This window comes from Chelonoidis abingdonii, chromosome 1 (assembly GCF_003597395.2).
Source record: "Chelonoidis abingdonii isolate Lonesome George chromosome 1, CheloAbing_2.0, whole genome shotgun sequence".
Taxonomy (NCBI): domain Eukaryota; kingdom Metazoa; phylum Chordata; order Testudines; family Testudinidae; genus Chelonoidis; species Chelonoidis abingdonii.
In genome coordinates this window covers 25,782,556-25,806,774 of record NC_133769.1, presented here as the reverse complement: position 1 = coordinate 25,806,774, position 24,219 = coordinate 25,782,556, and the positions used below count along the sequence as shown (strand labels likewise).

Below are 24,219 nucleotides of genomic sequence, written 5' to 3'. Positions count from 1 at the left end.
CAACCATTTCAGATAGCTTTTTTTCTGAATAATAACTTACATAGAATAGTGTACAGTTGTATCAATTTATTTTGTTCTTCAAGCTACAGGAAGCCATGACAATCTATAAAACATCCTAAATTCTCTGATTTTAGTGATATCTTTTGACTACCTGCACTAAATATATTCAGAGTCCCTCTGAACCTATTGTGTTAGATGTGTGATGAATTGTTCCTTACAATTGTTTTTGGGTGCACTCAGTGCATTGCTACATTTGAGGAATTTTTAAAGAAACAGGGCAGGCTATTGTTAATAATTAAATCTTATGGGGACTGGATAATTCAGGTTTATTGCTGATAATTTTTAGCTTGTGTCCCAGTTAGCATCCAACCGTGCAGACTTCATAGGTCAAAGTCCCAGTTAAGTTCCTATAGGACAACTCTCCACTATATTACAATAACAAAAACAACAGTAATAACAAAAACAGTCACAATTTGCACTTTGTTTACCATCTTGGCAGTAAAGCCAAAGATAATAGGTTTAAAAATTGAATCGACTCCTCATCCATAGAGTTGGTCCCTCTAGAACAAAATAGAGACACATTGACAGGTTATTTTGGGGAAGCTTGATGGCTGTACTTAACCTACTCTGTCAATAAAGGTTTTTTCCCTAGTCATGAGCATCTAATTCCCCTTTTTCAAAAAATCAATTAGTTACACTAATTAAACACTCTTTATTATTAGATATAAACTTTCCATTTTAATCTCATGATGGTACATACAGTTCAGCAAAGGATGAAAATTGGTATCTGCAGTCTGTAGATGAGCTTGAACAAATGATATGAAAACTTCTTTCTCATCTACTTCTGTGAAATGCTCATTGGACCATCCTATACGCTACCTTTCTGCAGGTTTTCCTGAAGTCCACTAGTTTGGTTCTCTTCTAAAAAGTACTTATCAAAAGCATACGTTTACAAGTTATTTTTCTGCCAGTCCTGCAAACTCTTCCTGGGATCTGAATGTCACTCTGGATCTGGCGTTCTTTGCACATCTACACAGTTGATAAAGGTTTTGCAGACCAAATTAGGTCCTTGCTGACATATGCAAGCATGTTGTCTTCGGTGGGGTTACACAGGTGTAAACAATTAGAATTCAATATGTTCAGTTAATGATGTACAACACAGAATCAATATCTCTGTCAGCTATGTTCCTTTTGTAGGTCCAACAAAAGTAAAAATGAGGTCTGCCCATCTGAGTTGTCTGTCTTTTCCTGAAGCCCCCCTTTTTCAACCTCCTCTATGGGGTTAAATCAGTGGCTTTCAATCTGAAGTCCACAGACTCCTGGGGTTCTGCAGACTGCACCTCCATTCATAATTTTTTATGGGGTTTCAAGTGAAAAAAAGGTTGAAAACCGCTGGCTTAAACAAGTTTGTTAGTGAATACTTACTTTTTACTTAATGTAATTTAAGATGAAAGTTTTACTTTATACAAAAAATACTGGAGTCCCTGGTGGTTGTAACAAAATTGAATATCTTGATTTCCATATCAACCCCAATGCAAAAGCTGTTTCATCCACTTGTGCTGTCCTTGCTCAATCTTACTTCACTTTGGCTAAATGCAGAATCTGTTGTCTTTGCAGTGGAAGTCTTTGATCTGGAAAATAAATCATGCAGACAATGATCATACATTTATACAAAATTCTTCAATGTGTGTTTCATTTAAAAAATTTTCTTAGGAAACTCGTAGAGTATATCAGTTTCATTATGTGAACTGGCCTGACCACGATGTACCTTCATCTTTTGATTCTATTCTGGACATGATCAGCTTAATGAGAGAATACCAGGAGCATGAAGATGTGCCTATTTGTATACACTGCAGGTACCAAATATATTTTATATTTTTTTTAAGTAGTATGTTCAGTACAAGACTTACATGTATTAATTTAATTTTGAAAAGCTACTCTTCTAGCTCGTTGTCAGAAAGAACCTTTCTTCTTGAAGTGGTTGCTCATGTTGATTCCATTCTAAGTGCACAAATGTGCCTACGTGCATGGCCGTCGGAGATTTTTGCCTTGGCGTTATCCGTAGGGTCAGCTATAGCGCCATCTTGAGTGCCATGCCCATGCATTGGTATATTAGGTGCCGCCGGCCCTACGCGTTCTCAGTTCCTTCTTACCGCCCATAGTGGTTAGTCAGAGTGCCTATCCCTTGCCTCTCAAGAGCCAACAATTCTTCTTCTTCAGTCTTTGAGTCTTAAAGCCATTTCATAAGTAAACAAAGTTGTTCGTTGCGGTGGCAGACAGGATGAAAGGTTGCCCAGTGTCAGCGCAGAGGATTTCGCCCTAGATCATGGCCTGCATCCATTACTGCTATGACCTGGCAAAGGTGGCTCCACTGGCGACCATGACTGCCCACTCAACTAGAGCTCAGGATTCATCGGCAGCCTTCCTGGCCCAAGTGCCAGTTCAGGATATCTGTAGAGCTGCTACCTGGTCGTCTATCCACACACTTATGTCTCGTTATGCGTTCACTGAGCAAACCTGAGATAATGTTGGCTTTGGCAGAGCTGTGTTGCAAGACGTATGATCGTGAACTCTGAGCCCGCCACCAGGGATACTGCTTTTGAGTCGCCTAGAATGAAATAGACATGAGCAAGCAGTCGAAGAAGAAAAAACGGTTACCTGTCTTTCATAACTGTTGTTTGAGATGAGTTGCTCATGTTCATTCCATTACCCACCCTCCTGCCTCTGTTGGAGTCGCCAGCAAGAAGGAACTGAGAGGGCGTTGGGCAAGCGGCGCCTAATATACTGACCCATAGGCACAGCACTCAAGAGGGCGCTGTAGCCTACCCTGTGGATACCGCTAAAGCAAAAATCTTCGGCCGTGCATATGGGTGCGCGCACACCTAGAATAGAATGGACACACGCAACACATCTTGAAGAACAATAGTTATGAAAGGTAGGTAACTGTTTTTTTTTCTACACAGCTTCATGGATTATGTATACTTTAACATGTGGCCCAAAGGCTAACTGTACACTTTAAAGTCTTAAAATGCAGCCCAGGGCTGCCCTCTCCTCTTCAAGTGAAGGACTGAGGACAAAGCAGTGGAATCTGTTTCTAAGGACATTTCAGAGCCAGAAGGGTGAAGTATTAGAATATGTCTTATGCACAAGATGCCTAATGGGTCTTTCATCACTAAATTCTATAAATATGGGAAATTGATCTGCAGGTTTTTATTACTAGTATACTTAACAAATACACAACTTCTGTTCCTATATCAAGGAAGATGAAAGTGCTAAGAAATAACTGGCCTGTATGCATTTGTTAACTTCTATATATTCATATGCAAATCACATGCAGTCATTGGACTTCTGGCAAGCTGCCAGTGCAGACATTAAAAGTCTCAGAAAAGCACGCACCTTTGCAATTGTTTTAATGAAATAAGGGTTAAAACTACATTTCTGATTTAGACTAAACCACAGAACTTGTTATAGACTGAATTTTGCCTCATGATAGCATTGCAAAAACAAAAATACAGCCAAGAGAGAAATACATAGTGGTATAGTCATGAAAATGATAAAAATATTAGCTGAGTACTAAAACCATATTTAGAATGTGCCTATATACACTGCTACTCCGCTATAACGCAACACGATATAACACAGGTTCACATATAGCACGGTAGCAGCGGGGCTCCGGCGGCGCTTTAAAGGGTCCAGGGCTCCAACTGCTGCAGGGAGCCCAGGGCCCTTTAAGTCACCACCAGAGCCCTGCTGCCACTACCCTAGGGCTGCAGCAGTGGGGCTTTGCTGGTGATTTAAAGGGTCTGGGGCTCCGTATGGGCAGAGTCCTGGGCTCTTTAAATCACCGCTGCAGCCCTGCCACCACTACCCTGATATAACGGCATTTTACTTATAACACTTTAGGGATTTTTGGCTCCCCACTACCTTGTTATATTGGGGTAGCGATGTATTTTCATAACATGCTATAGATTAGGAACAACAAACATTGCTATGCCCTTAATTCTCAAATTATTTATTTGCTTAGCCACTGTATTGATATATAAAATAAACACCCAGTGCAAATGTCAGATCTATTTGTATATTAAATAAGATTTACTGTTCTTAGATTCCAGAGGGTTTCTTTCCTAGTTGATGAGCCTACTGTATTCTCCATTTAGAACATCTATTAATTCTAATATTTCTAGCCTGCTCTGACGAATGTCTGAATCTATAGCAGGATTAAGTATAATATAAAATTTGAAGCTTATGCAATTGTCGTCTTTTTCCTTTAAAGAATTAATGCCAAAGTAGCAATGACTATACTAGAAAAAGCAAAGATAAAATCAACTTTCCAAAAATTTGAACTTCCCAAAAATGTGTGGAAATTTCCTTTCCACTGGAAAAAAACAAAACAAATCTGTAGCCTTTCATCATAGCCCAGAGCAGCACCCTAGCTGCTGTTGCAAAACCTCTAGGGGAACTTGAGCATCTATTTTGTTGACCCACAAAATTTAAACACTTCTTCTACACTAACTATGATAAATCAGTCTCCGATAGATCGATCACTACCCACCAGTCTGGCGGGTAATGTACACCTGCCCTTAGTTTCAACCAGTTGCACCTATGTACACTTATAGAAGATAATGGGAATAGGTTATCCTGCAGAAACTTGTTAGTTATGAAGCATGGGAAGAAAGTTATCAAAGATTAGGTTTTGAACTGATAGTGTAAAATAAGTCTCTTTACTTGTAAACTGGACACATTTGCTACCGAAATCATTTGTGGAAGAATAAATGTGGAAATTTGATTCCATTTTTCATCACTTTTTTAAAAGGAGAACTACACTTTAAAGATGGTCAGTTATATAAATTGAGAAGCAACCCATATTGTGTTTTACCAGGTTGTCAAGAAAATGAAAACTTTACATTTTACACTTCTTTCTGTTGTCTCTTCCTCTATGTAGCCATCCTATACTGCTTGAGGTGTTAGGCCAGTTATATACTATTCTCTATAGTATATAGAATAGGCAAAAATGCTTCAACACACTTTATTAAAGCATTTCTTCACGTCTGAAATGCTGATGCCTGTTGGCTATGAAAACGTGAAAATACATGTGCTTTACATTGAATACATTAAGAGCTGGCTGACCAAAGGTATTTGAGGACTGATATATTTTTAAGTAGGTAGTGATATTTTTATCTTGATTCTGTAAATATGAAAATATTAAGTCTCTTTAACTTACACAAGTTAACTTAAATCATTGTCAAAAGAACTATCAAGTAACTGTTGCTTATGTCCCTAGTGCAGGGTGTGGAAGAACGGGAGCCATCTGTGCCATAGATTATACATGGAATTTGCTAAAAGCTGGGGTAAGGAAGATTTATAGGAATATAACGTATTGTAGAATTAGGTCATTTTATACCAGTGATTAAAATTAAGCTTCCAACTTGCTGAGGAGTAACAAAATCAGAAATATCAAATGTTCAAATTTTTAAAATACAGTAATTCCTCACTTAAAATCGTCCTGGTTAACGTTGTGTTGTTACGTTGCTGATCAATTAGAGACTATGCTTGTTTAAAGTTGCGCAGTGCTCCCTTAGAACTTTGTTTGGCAGCCGCCTGTTTTGTCCACCGCTTGCAGAAACAGCAGCCCGTTGGAGGTATTTGATGAGGGTTTGGAACTAGGGTGGACCGGTGGCAGCTACCCCCCAAGCTCCCCTAAGTTCCCTGTGTGGCAGCTGCCCAGCAGGCTATCAATTGCTGGGTAGTTCCCTCCCCACGCTGCCGTGTGCTGCTCCTGCCTCTGCCTTGGAGCTGGTCCCAGGAACCTCCTGCTTGCTGTGCCGGAGGGGGAGGGGTGCTAATGTCAGCGTGTCCTTCTTGCCGCCTGCTCCTTTACCCCATCTCCACAGAGCTGGGCGGAAACACGACTGGGCTCAAGATGGAGGGAGCTTGCTTACAGCAGCTTCTGTCTCAACGTGCTGATCTACTTAACAAGGCAGTGTACTTAGAGTGGGGTCAGCGTACTTAAAGGGGCAATGCATGTGTTTCTCTCTCACACATACACACACAGATGGTGTGTGTGTCTGTCTCTCTCTGCCATGCTGTCTCCTCTCCCTCCATTCGTGCTACCTTGTAGAGTGTGTGGCTATGTTAACAACAGTGTGTTAATCCTTGAGGGCTCAGCCAGTGCTAGTTCATCATTTAGCAGTAAAGCATTCTCTGGGAAATATCCCATCCTCTGGCTTCACCACCTCAATCAAGCTTCACAATTGTCATTGCTGTGTACAATATTAAATTGTTTGTTTAAAACTTGTTCTATTGATCGATCAATCGTCTTTTGTCTGGTGACAAGAGGTGTCCCTAGAGCCTAACCTCTCCTCTTCTCTCTCTCTCTCTCTCTTCCTCTGCCCTCCCCCCCCCCCCCATGAATTCTTATAGGGAAATTGGATTCACTTAGCATCTTTTGCTTAAAGTAGCATTTTTCAGGAACATAACTACAACGTTAAGCTAGGAGTTACTGTACACTAAAAATTGGCTTTAAGTTACTTTCCTATATCACTTTCCTATATCAACAAAACAAACCGAAACCTACCCAGTCTCAGAATGGAAGCATCTCAAGGTAAAATGTCAAACTGTAAATTTAAGTAGTACATAGTTCTGAGTATATGGACCTGAATACTGATCTGAAGTGCTGATTTTCAAATTATTTCCAAAGGTCAGTTTTTCAACATCTATAAATATACTGCAAAGTATGTTTACTCATTGTTTCTTCTGCGAGGATTTCTTATAGCATCTTAGACTTTCTGCATTTGAAATTTCAAGTGCAATCTGCTCTTATATTTCACTTTGTGGTTTTTAGGTTCATCATGAAGCAAAGAGACATGCTGATGGATTGCCATAATGTCAGTGTGTCAGACATTATTGCTTCTACCAATATTTGTGTCATCTGCACTACTGGTGAAACCATTATAAATACCAGTTCTGAAAGAACTGTTGCTCTAAATGACTTTCATAAGATTCACTTACATGGAGGGAATGGGTCAGCTTTCTATAAAAGCAGTAAGGCATGCCGTAGTGGTAACTTTAAAATTGGTCTGACACATTTTAAATAACTATGTTGATAATATATTGTATTGAGTTTTATAGAAAAATAACACTACTTTGCCCTGTATTTCAGAAAATACCAGAAGAGTTCAATGTATTTAATTTAATACAAGATATGAGGACACAAAGGCATTCTGCAGTGCAGACCAAGGTATATTCTTCTGTAGTGTAGACTTGGACTTTATGTCCTTTTTTAAAAGGATCTTGTACATTAATCATAATCTCTAACATGCATACAACAGGAGCAGTATGAACTTGTCCATCGAGCCATAGCACAACTGTTTGAAAAGCAACTACAGAAATATGAAAGTTGCACAGACTGGAAGATTGCTGATGGAGTGGTATGTTTTTCTTTGACATGGGTTTTCAATTAGAGTTATAGCTTTTACCTGCAGTTTTAAGTTTTACTGTGCATTCAGTCCTTGATCTTGTTTGTCTTAAATATTTTTGTGGTGACTGTGGACAGTTGGGCTGTGTATATATCTCTCAGCAGTTAACTTGTGCTCTGCCTGCTCTGGCAAGTTGATTTTGGAAGCAAAAAAGCCACTTATCTATGCTAGACATTTAAAAGGAATTTTTTTACTGCTTACCTCCAGTGCAACTCCAGCATTACTAGCAAAGATAGGAGCTGTAGTGTAGACAGGGGACTCTTGGCATTTTAAACAGCCAGTCTGAGAAACTTGCTCTTAGCATGGTTAGATAAATGGGTAAAACTCCAGTGGCCAGTTTACACTAATTATTTCTTTGGCTTCTACTGGTGGTAACTCAGTAGGAAACAAGGCATGGCCTACTAGAAATGAACAGTAAAATGATGTGGTGAATAAAACAGTTAAGGAGCAAGTTAAATTTAAATCAAAGCTCTAAGAAACTTTAAAGTGCAATAAATTTATCCTCTGACTAGTTTAATAATTACAAATAAAGGTGGGAATGGAGTAACGCTACAGTAATTTTCAAAACTCTTGAATGGACAAACCAACTTTCCATTTCCCCCGAGCCCTTGTATCTATCTATCTTAAAATATGGCAATGTTAAGGGTTTATCATTTAAACCAGTTAAATGTGGATATCAGAGTGCTGAGTTAGATTATGGTATTTTCTACATATCTTAGCAGTTATCACCAGTGTCACACATTTTTGCTTGGATATGCTTGTATCATCCAGATGTAGGCCTGGAGAACAAGTCCTGGCCCAGTGAGAAGGGGAAGTCAGGATGGGCAGGACTGGAGAGTGAGCTCACCTCAGGCAGCAGCAGCTCCTGTATCCCGCAGGGCTGGGCCATGATGACAGAGGGGCAAATGGGCCAAACCAGAATGGTGCTGCGACCCTACACACCAGATTTTTTGTTTGTTTGTTTAACACCAGTTTCTTCCTAGTACCATTCAGGTCCTCACACCTCCCTGATAACCTCTTAGCCACATTTTGAAAACCTCTGCTTTGATGGAAATATGCCCAAAAATATTTGGCTAATGTGGAGTTCAAAGTTCCCTGATTCCCATCTCAGAAAATTGCCAACTTGGGGACTGATGTAGACGCTTGAAATGGCAGAGACTCCCCATCTCAGGAAAGGATTCAGAAACTGGAAACATTTGCTCTCTTCCTGAGTTGGTGAGTCTTCCGCAGCTGGCTGTGTATGTCATTTCTGAGCATGCCAATGTTATGCCAAGACCTGCTAGTGTGGGTGCAGTTTTCGTTCCTGAAACTTAAAGAAGCAACTCTCAGTTCATACTATCAACAAGGGAGGACTTGGAAAAGTCCCTTGAGCCACTTATCAGTCAAATCCTCCTCTGGTGAATGAACAGGAACACCACACTCAGAATTTATACACTCACCCTATAAATACATACACATGGATGCTAGCCTTATAAGCTGGGGAGCTCACACTTCCAGGAAATTGATCCAGCACAGCTGGCCAGCCAGAAAGAGGATTGCACAACGGTATTTTGGAGTTCAGGCAGTCTTCCTGGTCTTACTTAGCTTGCTACGTGTGCACTTTCACAAATAATCATAAGGTCAAGTAAAACAACTCTAGTACAAAGCACCAGAGGGTCATTGATTTTAAGCCTTGTTGAGGGGAGTGCCTCAAATCCTGTACATGTTCTGAGCTGGATTAGCATACAGACGAATTGAGAAGAACTAAAATTCTTACTGGAGAGTGGACTGCTGCACGGTGATGGGGTACACATCAGATACCAGACCTTAGATGACTTTTCATTCAGATGGAAAAAACTGAGGCTTGTGTGTTCCCATGTCTTCAATAAATTCCAAGTGAGTAGAAGATGTAGAGAGCAAAGGTTGTGTTTGATCCTTATTACTCCAGAGGACTTGGTTCTCAGGTGTCAACATTAAATTATCTCAGAGTTTGGACCTGTTGCATGACAACATCCCAGCCATGTTCAGTCTTAAGGATCTGGCTTTTTAAAGTTGGGCCTTGAAAGTCTCCCCAACATTCTTCCTTCCTGGAAAAAGGACTTGTGTCATTCTGTTAACTTACTATTTATATACGTATACTTGTATATTATAAAACTTAGTAGCACCTACTTATCAGAGAGTGTACAGCACCTGACAAACACACACAAAGTAATCAGAAGTTATGGTTTCTGACCTTAGAACTTAGTCTAATGGGATAAGATTCAATAAAGTTGTCATAATAAATAGGATGGAATAGTGAGGGATGAGGATAATAGTGGTGGGAATATATGGTTACATAAGCTATGTACAATCCAGTTCTGAGTCATATAAAGTTGTTAATCATGAAAAAAACAAAGTATACCTCTGCAGTCCCATCTGTCTAGGTCAGTGTTTTCTTGCTAGTGCAGAACCAAGCAGGTCTCAAAGCATACTGCAGTCTGAGTTTCTTCAGGAGGGTTTTGAGAAGGTTCTTACAATTTAATGCCCTTTGGATTCAGGCATTTGTTCTTAGTGTGCTCAACGAGTAGCCAGTATGGGCTCAGCCTCTGCCAATAAGTTTCTTTAAGGCAGTCTTCTGCCTCATCCAGTTAAATCAACAGTCTCTCCCTGTAGCCTGAACCTAGTCTATAACCCTCTGACTCCCTTGAGTCACTAAAATTCATTCTTCTTTACATGTTGTTTTTTGAAGTTTCTTTTCCCATGGCCGTTAGGGAGTCAGATTAGAACTGCTTTTCATTTTCCACAAGGATATAGTAATTGTCTTGGTTTTCTCCCAAAGTTGGTCACTTTTTTTTACCTTAACCAGGAGCTCTCCCTCCCTAACCTCTGTCCTAACATGGGGCAGATTGATATCCTACAGTATTCCCTAGGGAAGTGGTTTCCAAACTGGGATTTGTGAAATGTTACAGGGGGCTCTTGGGGGGTGGGGGGGGGGATTCCCTAATGGAGGACAGAGCTGTCCCTAGGGACCCCAAGCAGCAAAGGACCAGCAGCCCGGAGCCCCTGGGCTTCCAAGAATAAGCAGATCAAAGCAAGCATATCTATCATACTGAGGAGACTTAAACTTCAGGACTCCTTATAAGAAGTGAAAAGGGAAGTGGATATTTTTTGCTGTTTTTAAAATTAAATTGGCAGCTAGCATTTGTTTTTAAAATTATTATAAAGAAATTTAAGCTTTATTGTAACATGCATTGTTTGCTGGACTGCTCAAGACCTGAATGCTTGTGCAGTAGGAACAATTTGAGTTGGCTTCTTAAATACCTTCATGCTGTTTCATCAAGGAGTATTAGATGTGAAGCATAGGAGCCTTGCCTTATAACAGGCTTATTCAAAGTGATCCAAGATCTCACTTTCGTAGCTTGTAAGAGTGTTGCCATTTTCATAATGGAATAAAAATACTGTAATGATAAAAATTAATAGTAGTATGTAATAAGCATGTCATAAAAACAAATTTTATATTTCCAAGATGAATGCTTTTATAATTTATGCTCAGGTAAAGGAGAAAATGCTTGGAACTACTAATTCTTAGGAGGGCATTCGTGAGACTTGACATTTTAGTGAAAGGGGTTCACAAGTTGTTAAAGTTTGGGAACCACTGATGTAGGGTGACCAGATGTCCCGTTTCTAAAGGGACAGTCCAGTATTTTAGCCCTCCTGCAGGTGTCCTGACTTTTTCTTTAAAATGGGCAAATTGTCCCATATTTTCTGTCTCCCTCGCACCAGTACTGGTGGGTCCTGCTGCTGGCTGGATCCCTGCTTGCCACCCACCCACCAGCAGTGAGTGGTGGGGCATACCGTGGCTGACGATGGGGGAAGGTGTGCAAGGCTGGTGGTGGGGCAAAGATGCAATGTGCGGGGCTGGCCGCTCCCTCTGCTGCTGCATCAGTGCAGCCCCCACTGCATGCCGGCTCTTGGCCAGCAGGGCCTCATCCCATTTCCAGCTGGCACGGGGTGCACGTTGTGGTGGCTGGTGAGTGCGGGCAGGCAACAGGCAGCAACCAGTTAGGTGTTACCTCTGCTGCCCACCCATCGGTCCTTTACATGCTCCTTCTTTCGCTGTCCTCTTTGTGCTTTGCCCCTTCACTCACCCAGCCCCAGTGCTCCTCTGTACTTCCCCCTGCCCCTCCGGTGGGGTGCATTCCACTCCCAGTGCTATGGGGAGAACCAGCCCCTGGTCAGAGTGCTCAGCTCACCACCAGCCTGGCAGGCAGGCTTCTTCCTTCCTCACTCTCTCTGGCTGGGCTGGTTCCCTGGGAAAGCCCAAGACCCTCCAGGCCAGGCGCTGGCCAGGAGGAGCCAAGCCCTGCATGTGCCAAAGCCCCACACAGTGCTGGCATGGGGAAGCCTCTGCACCCCTCGGTTAAGCTCTGTAGGCAGGGGGAGGGAAGGAATTCCAGCCAGTTCTGGCCCAAACCTGTAGGCTCCACAGCAGCCCTGGGGCAGGAGCTTAGCACCCTCTTCACCTGTGCCCCACCTACCTCACCCTGGGTCCTGCCCCCTGGGAGTGTGGGGCTGTTCTATCTCCTAGGCACCCTTCTCTGCTGAGCCACTACTCTGGTCAGGTTTGCTAAAGCTCCTGCAGTCAGGTTCCCTGGGCTTTGATGCACAATGCAGCCTTAGGTTTAACCCCTTCCCAAGGCCGATGGAGTGGGGGAGAAGCCGGTACAAATTACCGGGACCTGGTGGTCCGGAAAGGGGCTGTCATAAGTAGATAGGTAAGGTAAGGGTTAAGTTTCTTTTACCTGGAAAGGGTAACCAAACACCTGACCAGAGGACCAATCAGAGAACTGGATTGTTTAAAGTCAGGGGCGGGAATTTGTATACTCAGTGTCTTTTTTTGTTTCTCGGCTGTGGTAAACAAGGTTTCCTCCTAACTCCTTCTTATTTCACATATTATACCAAAGTCTTGAGTACAAAGGAACCCCCAAGCAAGTCGGCTATGAGAGCTTTGGGTGTACGAATAGAATGTGATGGCTGTGTCTTTGTGTTTTCTCGCTGTGAGTTAACAAGCCTTCCTCCTAACTGCATCTTATCTCAAGTGTCTCCTACACATCTGTGATACAAGGAACCCCAAGAATTCGGCTATAGAGGAGCTTTGGGTTGTATTTACATGTATGTGGAATTGGTTGGACTGGTTTAATCGGCTATCTTTTATCAGACGTTTCTTCATATTTTCTTCTATAAGCAAGAGCCTGTATTGAGTTTCTTAATGCAAGATTATTGTTTTATATTTTTCTCTTTTTTATATAAACTTTTCTTTTAAAACGTGTGGAAGTTTCTTTCCTAGGAGGCAAAGGGAAGGGAACAGCCAGGCTGTGGGCAATTTTCCTATTGCTTTCGGGAAAGGCAGGCACGGGGAAAGGCAAAGCCAAGCTGTTGGTATTTGCATCTCAATTGTCCTGAGGGTAGAGAACGCTTATCTCTGGGAGCAGAGAAAACCGTTTCTTGGCAAGCCTGGAAGGAGGGGGGAAGGGATTTTTTCCCCTGCTTTTAGCATCCAAGGGATTTGGAATCTGGTGTCCCCCAAGGAAGGGTGGGAACCAGAGAGAGGAAAGGGGGATCAGGCCCCATCAATTCCTGATCTGGTGGCAGCGAGATATCAGCTGGTAGTGAGCTTGGGGGAGTTTCAGGTAAGCCCCCAGATTTTGGACGCTAAAGTCCAGGTTTGGGACAGGACCAGATTGTGGACGCTAAAGTTCAGGTCTGGGACAGGAGGCTATTACCACAGGGGCCCAGCTTCATCGGTCCTGTTTAGCTGGTCCACCCTTACTGGGGGGCCTGAATTTTTTTTTCACCGAGGCCCGAACCCGCTCTCGGTGGCCCTGCCCGTTCCTACCCGCACTGTAGCTGGAGGTGGCTAGTTATTTAGTTGGCCAGCAGCGGCCAGGAAGGAGCAAGCTGCTTCCAGCCACATGGCTTGGGGTATGGAGTGGGGAAGAGATGAGCTCTGCAAAGATGAGGGGCCAGATCATCCCTTCCTCCGCCCTGCTCCCCTGCAGCCGGAAGCAGCTCTCATTCCTTTCCTCCCACACAGTGCCAAAAGGCTGCTGCTGGCCACATTCTGGTGTGAATGCTGGCAGAAATCTGGGGAGGGGAGGAATGTGACCCTGCGTGCCCTCTGTGTTGCCTCGGGAAGAGATGGTGCCAAGTACCAGGAGAGACACCAGTCCTGGGTGCCTAGCCAGGCATGAAGGGCAGGGAGGGTCAGGTAGGTTGGTCACCCCCTGCCGAGTGTGAGTATGTGAAGGGATAGGGGGATGTCTCACCCCTCCCCATGTGAACCCTAAAGCCTTAAAGATAAGAAGGTAAATATTATGTAGTTGGATTCTTTTTTTTTAACAGGGGATTCAGTCAACTTGATGTTAATTTGAATGTTTGTACTGCATAGTTCTGTAAATCTTCCCCACCTTCTTTCCCAGTCTACTTTTTGTCATATCTACCTGATCATAGCTGGCCCTTCTTGGGACGATCTTGGATCTGCACTGTTTGTGGGAACAATCTTGAAAAATAAATTTCATATCTTACACTTATTTTCCACCACAGTACATCCATCCAATCATGTACCATGTTATAGTGTAGGAAAAAGGGTAGGATAAGATGACCATTTTTAGAGTATATTACTTGGGGATCCAGTGCACTAGCAAGGATGGGTTTGGGGTGTTATGAGTGTCTACTGCTGGAGTGACATCTTAAGGAGAAACAACCCGGTCCTCTCTGGCTATGTCTAAGGAAAACTGGCAGGTAACAGAAGTTTGTTCCTTTTTTTTAAAATGTTTTTACTAGTTTATTGTCTTGCAATATGGGTTTTGAGCTGTTTTGGTTTGGGTTCATTGTTCTTAACTGTACCTAAATTGTCTCTTAATTTAAAAGTACCTGCAGTCAAGGATAGGTACTTCTGGTGTGTCAGTATATTCCTGTGCAGATTTGAGATGCGTCAGATGAAACTGGGAGGATACCTAGCAGTGTCGTGGGAACAATGTTCTCAGCATCTAATGGAAATTCTCCTTTTACCTCTTGTAGTCCTAGCAGCTGGAGTATGGAAATGAAAGGCAGCCGTAGAGGTTTCTTGCCTTCTCATACACAGGGGTCACTGTAATATTTGCATGTTGTGTGAATGTGCATAGAAGCAGGAGACACGTAAGCAAAGGGGTGGGTGAATGTTCTGATGTTTAGTCAATTGGGCTAAATTCCTTGATTCATTACATTTGGATTCTGAGATGAGTTACTGTCTGAGAATCATGCTGACATAGCAATAAGAAATTTGTGTCTGTGGATAATTCTGAATCTACCAGTTCAGCCAGGGAAATGAATAGTCATCTTAGAGAGAATATTTAAATGAGATTTTAGGGAAGACAACCTGATAAACATACAGTATAGAAGAAAAGCTCTAACTGTATTACAAAAACTTTTGTGCCAGCCAAGTGTCACTTTCTTTCACCTGCTAAGGATATGGCATTCCATTTATTTTGAATACCAGTACGTAAAGGATCTGATTAAACTGAAGACTCCTAGATTTATTTATATTACAGTTGCATCTGTAACACATTCGGGGTACTGCACACATAGATAGATTCTAAGTCTTCCTAATTAAGAGCTGTTGAATAGAAATTACATTTATCTGAATAAAATTGTACCTACTTTTAACATATAAGATTACTATTACTAAGAGGACATTTTTTTCCCCCCATAGTTTACTTTTTCACTAGACAAGACTGTTTTATTGGACAGTTGCACTTTCTGTCACATGCACTGCTTGACAGTAGCATATGTGCATGCCCTTCCTAGGCTATGGAAAAGTGTGAACCAGAAACATGAGCAGTAAAAATTAAACTGGAAATGGCAGCAGGGAGATGTGAGGTGTGCTGGTATATTTTTTTTATATTAAAATACTCTCTGGGAGTCTTTTTCATAAGCCCCCATCAGAATTAATATATTTTCAAAAATGAAAATATTGTTTTTTGAGTTGAAATCCTGTTGCAGCTGTTGGTTCAGTGTTTTCTTTTCTTTGGGATCTTAAATATCATGTCAATATAGTGTCATCAATCTGTTCAACAGAATCAGCCTGGCTGGCCAGCTTCTTCAGAGATCTCCTGCAGCTCTCATTCAGCACCTCCCTGCAGCAGGGAGGTGAGAAAAAGGGTGGGGGGCAGACCTGAATACGTTCGGTGTTCATTGGGACCTACCAGTGCCACTCTGCTGGAAAGACTCTTCATAAATCCTTCATTAGTCCTGCCATGAGTGCAGGGGACTGGACTAGATCAGTGGTTTTCAAACTGCAGGTCATGATCTAGTACTGGGTCGTGGAATGTAAGGCACTGGGTTGTGGCGGTGGTGCTGCCCAGCTAAAGAGGCTAATCCCTACCTATTCTGACATCGCACTGCGCCCCAGAAGCTGCCAGCAGGTGGGAGAGCTGTGGGGCTCTGCACACTGCCCTCACCCTGAGTCCTGGATCCACACTGCCATTGGCTGGTTCCTGGCCAATGGAAGCCAAGCAGGACGGTGCCTGCGGGCAAGAGCCATGCGGAGCCACTTGCATGCCTCCGCCTAGAAGCCGGACCTGCTGCTGGCCACTTCCAGGGTACAGCGTGGTCCACGGTGCCGAGACAGGCAGGAAGCCTACCTTAACACCCCTGCTGCACTGCTTACCCGGAGCCGCCTGAGGTAAGCCTGTGCCCCAATCCCCTGCCCCAGCTTTTAGCCTCCCAAACCTAGAACCCCTTCCTGCACTCCAAACTCCTCATCCCCGGCCCTAGCCCAGAGCCTGCATCCCCAGCCCAGAGCCCTGACCCCCTCCTGCACCCCAACCTCCAGCCTAGAGCCCCCTCCCACACCCTGAACCCCTCATTCCCGACCTCCACCCTGCAGCCCTCACTCCCACACCCCAATCCTCTGCCCCAGCCGTGAGCCCCTCCCACACCCCAAACATCTCATCCTCAGCTCTGTTGGGTCACGGGCATCAACAATTTTCTTCAACTGGGTCGCCAGAAAAAAAGTTTGAAAACCACTGGACTAGATGATCTCTCGAGGTCCCTTCCAGTCCTATGATTTTATGATAAACAGAAGGTGAATACATTTTTAATATATATGCATGTGCTTTTTAATGTTCAGTTAGAAACTTGATTTATTTTAAATTTAGTCAATTTTTAAAAATCCATTTGACAGTGTCCTTTTACTTTTTTTGTTGTTGTTGTTGTTGTTTTTTTTTTTTTTAAGGAATATGCATTAAAAAATATTTAAAGGTATAGCTCAATGAAACCCAGTGTCCCTAGGGCAGCCCTCACTGGAAATGCAAAGGTCAGGGCAGGATGCAAAAGGGAGAGCAGATACTCCCAAAACTGGTGGTTAACACTGAAGTTAAACTCTTCAACTAGTCACAAACTGTGCTCCTAATCCCCCACGCTGGTTATCAAGAAGCTAAAAAGGAAATCACACAGCCCCCTTTATTGCATTCCAGTTCCCTGGCTCCCAATCAGCATATAGGTCCAGTGCAGTGAGAAGTTATTTAAAAAGCTCTGCTCACATATACAAAATGTTCTTCTGCACCCCTGAGGTCCAGCCACGTTGCCAGGTGGGTGTTAAGTTGGATATTATCCAAAATATCATGCTGCCAGCCAATCCTTTAATGTCTAGAACTAAAGGTTTATGATAAAAGAAAAAATAAGAGGTTTGTTAAATGGTAAAGCAATCAAATACATACAGACTTCAAAGTCCACATTTCAGGTGCTTAGCAGTATTGGTGAGTTTGTTGGCTTGGCTTGAAAGTCCTTCTGAAACACATCCATAGCTTCGTTGGGTCATTCATTCAGTCTTTTTGTTCATAGCTTCAGTTTGTAGAAAACTGAGGTAAGAAGCAGGATTGAAGACAAAATGGAGATGATGCAGCAGCCCTTTATGTTCCTTTTGCCATGTGGCTTGTACTTCCTGTGTCCTAAACACAAACTTCACAGTACATGGGCATGGAAAAGCCTTAAAAGTTCTGTCCACAGGCATGCCCCTGCAAATCCTGTTGAATCGTAAGGTATGTCCCCTGACTCCTTCCAGTGGTGACCTTGATGGGCCATCAAACAGGCTAGGCAGTGGTGATGCCAGTCTGCATGGGAATGTCACCCAGAAACACAGCAGAAGTTTTGAAATACAGATATACCATACATATTAATAACTCATAACACAAAAGCAGCAGAGAATCCTGTGGCACCTTATAGACTAACAGACGTTTTGGATCTTGAGCTTTCGTGGGTGAATACCCACTTCGTCAGATGAATGTAGTGGAAATTTCCAAGGGCAGGTATATATATATGCTAGCAAGCAAGCTAGAGATAACGAGGTTAGTTCAATCAGGGAGGATGAGGCCCTGTTCTAGCATAACACAAAGGTGTGATACAAACACATAAACAAGATTATCATACTTGGCAATTTATAACATTTTCACATGGCATATCTGGTCAGATTGCTTGCAATTTTAGAATATTGGTATCAGCAATATTATAAAGTGTCCCATATTTCATGGGACTTAATCCTTTGTCATGTTTTATCAATATTAGCCACTAGTGCAAGGTCTGTTGTACTAAGTAGATTGGTTCCTGTGTCATAACATGATCCTACCATTTCCTCTTTGGGTTTCTCTTGCATGTCTTCCTGTGAAAATTATATAATACAATTATGTAATAACTTACATGTTCAAAGTGCTATAGAATCTTAAACTATGTGTTGTTGAGTCCTGGGTACGTGATACTGCACCTCTGTAATGTTTGACAATTCTCAGTAAGAGGCCTCACCTCTGGAATTTTCTTCTTGTATTTGGACAGATATAATTTTTTGACATGGGGGGCACTGTATAAAGTTTATTGCTCTTCAGAGGCTTTACCTTAGTGGTTATATTGGTATCTTTTTGTTTCTTTTTTAACCTTTTGGTTTAAAAGATAAATTGCTACTTAAGGGAAGCATGTCAAACTTGTAGGATGTTCTGTGGCTCCTGTTGTGCTTTATGAGTACGAAAGGAATGTCTGTTACTTACAACAGGGTCCATGAAAGAGTGACTACTGGGAAAGACTGAATAAACTCAGTAATCCTTAACAAACACGTGCAGCTTCTGACTCAAATTATATATTTGAACTGTTGGGTTCAAAAGAAACTTGTTTTGTATTCATGGTCAGGAAGCTTTAAATTGTTTACTTGTAATGCAGTGCTCCTGGGAATTCTTGCAGTAAAATCATGAAACTCTGCTGCTTGAGCTAAAAGACACAAGTTTGCTATCTCAAAGCCAGGAGCACATTCATAGACCTCTGTGGTACAGACGCTGAGGAGGAGCAGAGAACCACACTGTAAGTGTGGGTTACAGCTGAATTACGAAGAGGTCTTGCAAAATAAGGTAGAGGTCCTGTGGAAATAGTATGTCATCATGTAATTAGACATATATCCTCCATCTGTAAAAGGGATCTGAATTAAGTTTGCACAGGCAATCTTAGTTCTTGCATTTCCTAACCTTTTTGTGTGCTTGAGTTTGCAGACTTAACATTTTTTAACATAGTATTTTGTATGTAGTTAAAATATAGCAACAAATACATCGCTACAGTCTACTTAGACTAGAGCAAAGATCATATAACATGTCTTCACTGTCAGTCTCAAATCTTCATCCTAGCTGACTTCTGTTAGATGTTTAGCTAAATAAATTGCTCATTAAATAATGGTTTGTTTACATTTAGTGTTCAGTTTCTCTAGATAAAACACTGGTGTTCGTGTAAATTTCCTTTGGGAAATGTATCCAGTTTGTATTTTGACTGCAGTTCCTAGGCTCAGATCTGAAAAGATTTGTTCCCTGAACTTCAGTATGAAAATACTTTAACAAAGCATCCAATAATTCTGAATTATCACCATTTAGATTTAATCTGAATACTTGTTGCTGTAGCAAAGCTTTTTGATCAGGAAGGTAGACTCTGCATTCCCTTCAGAATTCTGATTTAGGCTGTTCCTTAGATCCAGAATGGAGCGCACATGTCATGTGAAAACCACCTGGTGTTTTACTACTGCAGTGCTGATAACTATTTTCTGATAGGCAAGAGCCCTACTACAATAGGAGAGAGTGAGGATTATCTTCAAAATAGCAGTGGGTTGCCACTGGGCCAGATTCATAGACTCTAGGACTGGAAGAGACCTCGAGAGGTCATTGAGTCCAGTCCCTCATGGCAGGACCAAATACTGTCTAGACCATCCCTGATAGACGTTTATCTAACCTACTCTTAAATATCTCCAGAGATGGAGATTCCACAACCTTTCTAGGCAGTTTATTCCAATGTTTAATCACCCTGACAGGAACTTTTTCCTAATGTCCAACCTAAACCCTTCCTTGCTGCAGTTTAAGTACTTTGCTTCTTGTTCTATCCTTAGAGGCTAAGTTGAACAAGTTTTCTCCCACCTCCTTATGACACCCTTTTAGATAACTGAAAACTGCTATCATGTCCCCTCTTAGTCTTCTCTTTTCCAAACTAAACAAACTCAATTCTTTGAGCCTTCCTTCATAGATCATGTTCTCTAGACCTTTAATCATTATTGTTGCTCTTCTATGGACCCTCTCCAATTTCTCCACATCTTTCTTGAAATGCGGTGCCCAGAACTGGACACAATACTTCAGCTGAGGCCTGACCAGCGCAGAGTAGAGCGGAAGAATGACTTCCTGTGTCTTGTTCACAACACATCTGTTAATCTTTGAGATCTTTGTCTCATTCAATAATCAGCATATTGGTTCATAAATATATTATTGGCTTTTAAATCAATTGCTGGACTAAAGGCTGGTGAGCTAATATTCTTTGTCCTTCTTGTTTTGAGGCAGATTCTCTTCTTTAAACTTGTCTACTCCTGGACAGTGAAATAACATTTGTCTAGGGAGCAGGCAAGTGGTTGGTTGAGGCCAATAATCTGTGATTAGAAAGGCTAGGGTTTTCTCTTAATACCTCCATCTACACTGCTCTTTGGAGGATGAAGTTAATGGAACTAGGTTTAATTTAGATTTAGCTTTAATTTGGAAATGCAAGTTTCCCAACGTTCTCGCCAGTAGGGCTGTCTCTTGCTGGGGGTGGAGGTAGGGGCTCAGTCAGATGTTGGTCCTTGTGCTCTCTTCTGGGGTTGATACCAGAGGTACTGCTTAGAAGTCAGGTATTCTAGTTGACAGGCAACCACATTATAAAAGACTGTCAACTACTTAGTGTAAATAGGCCAAACACTGTGAGAAGGCAACAGTAGGTCACATGTGCCCTGGATCACATCTGACTGATGAGCTAGGAGTGATAGGCATATCAGTTGAAATTAATGCCATGTTTCTGGGAATAAATTAATTGTTTCTGAGATGCTGGCAATGCCTGTTTTGCAAATTTTTCTCTTTAAAGATATTTCAAAGTTAGCTCCAAGAAGATATCTTTTTCAAAAACATTTTTAATAATACTAACTTCTGAACTTGCCTTCAGAATTGTTATACACATGTTTAAGGTAACTGTGTGCATGAAGACTAATATTGGCTTTGTCCACCTGGTGCAGTTCTAGTTAGTTAACTTAAATATGAAATTTCTTTAAAAAAAAAAAAAAAGTCTGGTTTGGGGGCAGACATGGAGAGACATTTTCCTTCTGCAATGGCTTGCTGTGTGAGGCAGGAGAATGTCTTCAACTTTATTTTTAAATGCAAAGGGATACTGTCAACTTGAAAACCAGTCATTTTAGGGAAAATGCATTATCTTGTATACTACTCCCTCCTATTGAATCCCTTTTCCAATTTGTGTTTTGCTTTTGTGGTTTGAAAGATACATTTCCCCCAAGATGGGAAACTGATTGTACAAAGGAAACAGTGAGACTCATTGTACACTCAGTGCTGTCAAATAACTTAAAGTAAACAATATGAAGAATACTTTGTTACTAAAGTGGCAGATGAATCTGAGATTTGTTATACACAACACTGAATAACTGTAAGTAAAACAAATTGTTCTAAAGTTAGTGTCCTTTTAAGATCCTTGTCTCAATTCCCTCAGTGCTTTTTTTGGGAGAGCTGCTTTATAAATATATGTATAGAACGTAATCTATGCTTAAATTGGAAGCTGGAGCAAGTGTATGGTGGCTTAGTGACTTGCTGTTGTCACCTCATGCTTTTTTCAAGTTTGGTTTGGGTCCTCATTCTGTTTTAGGGACATGTAGAAATGTATTAAATTCTAGTGATCATGATTCTTTCAACTTTGAATAAAATATAGTTGGATTTTTTTTTTTTTCCCTTTTTGGCAGAATGAAACTAGTACAGAGAAAACTGTCAATTCTGTAGATCTTGAGAAACAGGACTCTCCTCCACCAAAGCCTCCACGGACCCGCAGGTACTGTTCATCTTCTCAGTTTTGAGCTTAAAGAGAGTTACAAAGTTTGTACTTAAATGAACAATCCTGTCTCATTTGATATTGCTAATGGCGCATATTTGTACGAACAAATGGATTTTTTGAAAGTGTAACAAGTATTAATTTACATAATTCCAAAGGGAAGTTAAAATGTAATTTATGCAGCAATTGTTCCGCCTCGTTCTAGCAATTTGTCTTAGGACACTGAATAAAAGTCTTGCATCACAGCAACATCACATGTGGTATTTACTAGGACTCCTAACCAAGTCAACTGTTGCATGATCTCAAGATAATACACTTTGGAGATTCACAGACACACACAATTAACTTAATGTTGAAAGTATGTTTTAATGTGGTCTATTTTGACCTTTGAATGTATTTTTGCAAACTTTAGGGGATGAATTTGTGGTTTGAGTGTTGTAAGTGAAGTGTTGCATCTTTCCTATTTGGGCTGTGAAGAGTGTGCCACCTTTTACATAGTGTTTTTATAATGAGCATATAGTTAACTTTTTCCATTCTTCCTTTAGTAGGGCATATCAGAAGCTCTTCAGATTATATACTTGTTTTTCCACCCCCTCAAAACATAACCAAAATAAACTTCTCAGCAAAGCCTTGTTGGCAAAACAAAAGAACTTTGGAATATGGAAGCCAAACCTTTTAAAGATGTCCCAGAAAAAGTAAGGAAAGCCTTCAGAAAGCTAGTAGTAAACTTTTTTTAAATCACCATGGCTCAGATTTTTAAAGCTATTTAAATGTTGCTGCACTCAGTGTCACAACACCTAACTGACTTAGTAGCCTATGGATCATGTGGGATTTAGGAACTTCGGAGTCTAAGGTCTGGTCTACACTGGGGGTGGATGGGGGAGGAATCGATCTAAGTTACACAACTTCAGCTACGTGAATAACGTAGCTGAAGTTAACCAACTTAGATCTACTTATCGCGGTGTCTTCACTGCAGTAAATCAATGGCTGATGCTCTCCTGTCAGCTCCACCTGCGCTTCTCGCTTCGGTGGAGTACCAGAGTCAGTGGGAGAGCACTCGTGGTAGACGCGATAAATCAACCCCTGCTGGATCGATCGCTGCCTGTCGATCCAGAGGGTAACGTAGACAAACCCTAAATCTTCAGTATTATGAAGACTTTCAGGCTGTAGCTAATGTTATGACTGCACAGTCGTAGCAATAGAAGCATGTTGAAGGGAGGATGTTTAAGAGCTTCCCCTAAATTGTCTGTTTACAAAACTAAAGCAGACATTTACTTTCTCATATTTCCCCTGATCCTGTAATATCTAATGCACACAAAAGCTATTATAATGCTATTTTTGGTTGTGTGTACAGTATATGCACAAACTTACATATATTATTATCTGTTATACAAACATACATTGATATTTAAAGCTTATATTTTTAAAGGTAAAAAGAAATAATGTTTTAATAATTAAGAGCAATGGTTTTACCAACTGATCTTTTATTTATTCAAAGAGAAAAAACTTAAAACTGAGAAGTTGGGAGACTGGATGTACAGATGTAAAATAGCTTGCAGAGACAAGCACACAAGGGTCTAGAGGTACCTCCAGCAAGAAGAAAATGAAAGGAAAATATGAGACATAGAGTGACTCTAAATGGTTAGTTTTGCTCTCTTTCTAGAAAGATAAACACAAGCAATTGGAACTTTAAAGCAGACAATAGTTAGGAGACAGCATGAAGAAAAGATGGTGAAGGAATACCTTATTTTTTGTGGGGGGGAAGGGGAGAATCAGATCTACATGAGAGGCACCACTCCCCCACCCCCTCTCTTTTTTTGGTGAGGTGAGGCGTGTGGGAGCAGCTAAGACTTCTGAATAGCCAAATTTTTGGTGCACGTGTTAGATACATCCCTTGTTATATATAATGTAAGATACCAGGTAACTTGCTCTAGCGCTTTCTTTAACTGTTTCCTTATTTTCAACAATATATAAACAATATAATCAATCTCCATCTCAGAATTATCCTCATGTTGAATTGCTTTTTATTTATCTCATACTTATTTCTTTTAAACTAGTTTAAATTGAAAGATTCTGAGATTTTTTTTGTTATCTTAAGGTCATAAACATTTTTGTGACATAATATGCGGTTTTTTGTTTGTTTTTAAAAAAAAGTGAAAAAACTGAGGAACCTGATGATGGACCAGCAAATTTAGTACCTTTATTTTTAAGGGCATAAAGGAAGATACAGGAAATAGCCAGTCAATAAATATTTTCTTTGCAAAATATTTAGACATATAATGGAATTAGTGACTGCACTTGTGAGGAAATGAAGTTTTTCAATCAACCAACTCCTTTTTATAAAGTTATATTGATAGAATTTTTTGAAACATTTGCTGTT

General features: G+C 41.1%; 1 protein-coding gene across 3 annotated transcripts in view; it reads left to right on the top strand.

The window, feature by feature from the left end:
• PTPN12 (protein tyrosine phosphatase non-receptor type 12) overlaps positions 1 to 24,219 on the top strand; it is a 171,248-nt gene that overhangs the window by 107,884 nt on the left and 39,145 nt on the right. For all 3 annotated transcript variants that reach the window (XM_075064503.1, XM_075064504.1, XM_075064505.1), the window contains 5 exons: positions 1,714 to 1,856; positions 5,282 to 5,348; positions 7,160 to 7,237; positions 7,329 to 7,427; positions 21,754 to 21,839. In XM_075064503.1, coding sequence (XP_074920604.1) covers positions 1,714 to 1,856; positions 5,282 to 5,348; positions 7,160 to 7,237; positions 7,329 to 7,427; positions 21,754 to 21,839 — 473 coding nt within the window. The remainder of the gene's footprint in view (positions 1 to 1,713; positions 1,857 to 5,281; positions 5,349 to 7,159; positions 7,238 to 7,328; positions 7,428 to 21,753; positions 21,840 to 24,219) is intronic.